At 40.6% G+C, this 3,675-nt stretch overlaps 1 protein-coding gene across 1 annotated transcript in view; it reads left to right on the top strand.

Annotated features, from left to right (window-relative positions):
* The window catches only part of xrcc1 (X-ray repair complementing defective repair in Chinese hamster cells 1), a gene marked incomplete in the record, with an annotated part of 33,616 nt that overhangs the window by 4,663 nt on the left and 25,278 nt on the right, over nucleotides 1-3,675 (top strand). The window contains 3 exon segments of the mRNA XM_014025620.1: nucleotides 773-839; nucleotides 1,333-1,453; nucleotides 1,675-1,781. Coding sequence (XP_013881074.1) covers nucleotides 773-839; nucleotides 1,333-1,453; nucleotides 1,675-1,781 — 295 coding nt within the window.

Raw genomic sequence — 3,675 nt, 5'->3', positions numbered from 1 at the left:
GTACGAACCCTTTGTACGAACAAAAGTAAGAGAAATTTAGGATAAAAATACGAACATGTTCTTGCATGAGGCCCATTGTTCTTTTGAGTTGTTGTTTGACTCCATATGTGTGTGTTGGAGTGAGGGTTAGATGTCTGAAATGAGAACACGTTTAATATACATAAGGGCAACAGAGCTTGAATTTGACATGTTCATCATTATCAAGGTGGGAGGTTTGAAAATGAAATCAGCTACATATAAACAGTAAGGGTGCAGCAATGTTCAATATAGTGCTCTAGGTTCAATACACACTATGTATCAAACAATGCAGATATTTAAAATTTATTTTATCAACTTGTTTTCTGAAGATACTCTGTGTTGAAGGATCAGTGAATCTGCATTCGACTACTCCACGTAGGCTGCATTGTCGAGCGCAGATCCACAGAGAAACTTGTTTCAGCAACGTTTAATTTAAAACTGTTCTTTTGAGGTTAAACAAATGTTCATAATTAATTTCAATAAATTRTAAGTKAAGAAGGGCATGGACATTTCTCYGTTTTGTATAGAAAAAATATTGAACCGTGACACCAGAGTATTGAACCGAACCATGAATTATTGTTGTACTCCTAATAAACAGATGTGTTTTTTTTTTGTCACGTAAACTGAATGTTGTATAAAATGGATGTTTGTGAGTCGTTCTGCATCATTGTTGAGACTTAAATTAAACTGCACAGATTTGAGATTAATTATTAAAAGAGAGAATTATTTTGTGTGGTCTTTTTCAGAGCATTGMATATGGGCTTGCCTTTGTCAAGTTCCATTCACCACCTGACAAAAACGAGCCGCCAGCGTCCTCCCCTGTAAGTTATGCTTTGTGCTGTTCCCAACCGGACTTCTGTTATTCACATTACTGCAGATAAAATAGCAGGATTGAGAAGAAAAACTACAGGGTTAATTGTGACGTTTTAGTGGCACACGGTAATTTCTCTGATAACAGTTTCTAATAGGAAAACAGAGGAGACTTTAAATCTGAATGGAGAACCTGATTTGCCTCAATGTAATCTTAGTTTACGAATAAAATAACCTGATAAAAGTTGGTTGCAAAGTTTCAGGTTTAGACAGGGTGAAACATAAAGTGATGGAAACCTTTTTTTAAAAGAATGTGCATATTTATTAGACAGTTTCATTCCCTTGTGTCACATTGCATCAGGTAAAATCCAGCACTGACAGACTGTCAACTTTTCAACTTTTGAAATCATTTGTCATGCTGAACATTTTCTCTGCTTTAAGAGGAAAAAAGGCAAGTCGGTTCCTTAATCCTTTTTTTTTTACATTGAACTTCTTTCCTGTCAGAAACTAACAAAACTGGGACAGTTCAAGGTGAAAGACGAGTCTCCTTCGTCTGGCAACCTTCAGCCCGGCAGTCTGTTCTTCAGCCGAGACAACGTTACCAAGTCCAGCACTTCACCCAAAGGTGAATCCATTTATTTAAATGCATCTTTTCTTTTTTAACAGCTCTTTGTGCTGCCGAAGCTGTAATAATGTTGAACAATAAAAACCCTAATTAGGTTTTATTTTAAGCTACTTAAAAGCGCCTGGGGACAAGTGATCTCAAAGACATTCTTTATTGTCAGACTATTTAACGTTAATGGTTCTCGTGTTCCCTCACAGTCTGCTGCTCCTCTCTATCTTTAGTGTCTCCTCAGGGTGACAAGTTGAGCTACGCTGCTGCAGCTCTGCAGGCGGGAGGCAACTCCCACTCATCAGGTCAAGCCTCCACCTCCAACACTGCCTCACCACAGGTACTAGGCATCCCCATCATTTTCTGCTCTGAATGGCAGCCACCTGTTCCATGATGGAGCTCGGCGTCGTCTCTTATTTTAGACCAGAAGGAAAGTCAAGGAAAAAATGTGAAACAAAGACTGTAAACTTGTTTTTTAAACTCTTTTTTTCTTCCTTTTTGCAAAATGATTTAATACTGTATTTTATTTGGGGGGAAAATTGCTGACCACACTTTGTCAGAATTATCTCTTGGTACGGCAGGACATTTTAACATAAAGTCTGGTTCACCACACTGACATTCCAGATATATGAAATAGGTTTACGACTAGACATATTAGTTATTCAAGAGATCTTTAATTATATTCTGACTTGTCAAAATACCTGTTTAGATATTCTAATTGCATTCTCTAATATTTACCTGCATACTAGTATATCTCCGTTAGTTTTGACGAGTCATTATTTGTTTTCAAAAGATCTCACTTTTTGTTCTGACAAGTCATAATTCCAATTAAAGATATTTTAAATGACATCATTATTCAAGGCATTTTAAATGTATTAGTAAATATCAGATATGTCAATTCAACTAGAGGAAATTAAATTGCAGATATCTTGAAAGCTAATCATGACGAGGCAAAACTAAATTACAGATATCTAGAACTGTAAGTTTGACAAGTCAAAGTTACTTTTATGAATTCTTATCTTGAATATTTTTTTCATTAAGACAGCTTTTCTATTAACATTCTGACTAATTAGAAACATCTACAAGAAATCTTAAATAAGTATTATGTTTAGTCAAAATATAGWTTTACAAAATATTTTCGCTAAAAGTTTAAAAGGCAGTTTGCTACTCAGTGGTCTGCAGTGTCAGGTCAGTCCAACTCAAATTCTTATTTTTTTTTTTTTATACACTATATTGATCCCCTGGTGGGGAAATTAAGTCTCTGCATTTTACCCATCGCACATGTGAGCACACATGTGGAGCAGTGGGCTGCCAATTACAGTGCCCGGGGAGCAGCTGGGGGGTTAAGGGCCTTGCTCAAGGGCCCAAAGTGGGGCTGGTTGGTCTGCGGKGAGTCGAACCGGCGACCTTCCGATCACAGACTCGGCTTCTCTACCCTCTGCCCCACCACCCCCATTTTAACATGATTTTTATCTGCAGCTCAACATGATTTATGAAACACAGATAATTATTGTCTGTCTTTGCAGCCATGCAAAATTTTGCAAGCAATTGTTTGGACATCTAAGTTGCAGCAAGGGGTCTTACGTGCAAATACTTATTTCAGATATCTAAAAATGTAATTTTGACTTGTCATAATTGCGTTTGAGACKTCTTGAATTGTAATTATGGATTTTTGACCCTTCAAATGACGAACCTAGTGTCGTCATTTAAGATATCTTGATTTACATTTTGACTTGTCAAATTTTCTTTTAAAAGATCTTGAACAGCCTCTGCCGCCACATCAGATAAGTCTGTTTGGGCTCCTTTGATTAGTTTCATCACATGGTGAGGGTGGGGGGTTTGGGATCGGACCTCTTGGGGCATTGAGGCTGGTGGGGGTGTATTGGGGTCTGAGGGGTTGGAGGGTTCTTGTGAGCTGGCCGCTGGGGGTTCTGGAGCTGGGGTGACGCTGCTCTCGCTCTGGGGAGGGCCTTGGTGGTTCTGGGGGAGGTCTTCTGGTGGCTGCATGTGGGCCCTCAGGTAGTTTGTAGCGGCAGTCGTGGGTTGCTGTTCCGGTTGCCTGGCCGTGCTGGGGCGGGTCGGGGTGGGCGCGGGGGGCTTGGGACTCTGGGGGCATGCCGCCCCTGGGCTGTGGCTCTGGTGGGGCGGGGGGGGCTCGGGCTCTGGCGGGCGGGTTGCCGGGCCCTCGGCTGGTGTGTGCCCTGGTGTCTGGCTCTGGACTGGGGGGCCTCTGG

This window comes from Austrofundulus limnaeus, unplaced genomic scaffold (genome assembly GCF_001266775.1).
Source record: "Austrofundulus limnaeus strain Quisiro unplaced genomic scaffold, Austrofundulus_limnaeus-1.0 Scaffold488, whole genome shotgun sequence".
Taxonomy (NCBI): domain Eukaryota; kingdom Metazoa; phylum Chordata; class Actinopteri; order Cyprinodontiformes; family Rivulidae; genus Austrofundulus; species Austrofundulus limnaeus.
The sequence above is the reverse complement of the archived record's forward strand: the minus strand, read 5'-3'. Positions and strand labels throughout refer to the sequence as shown.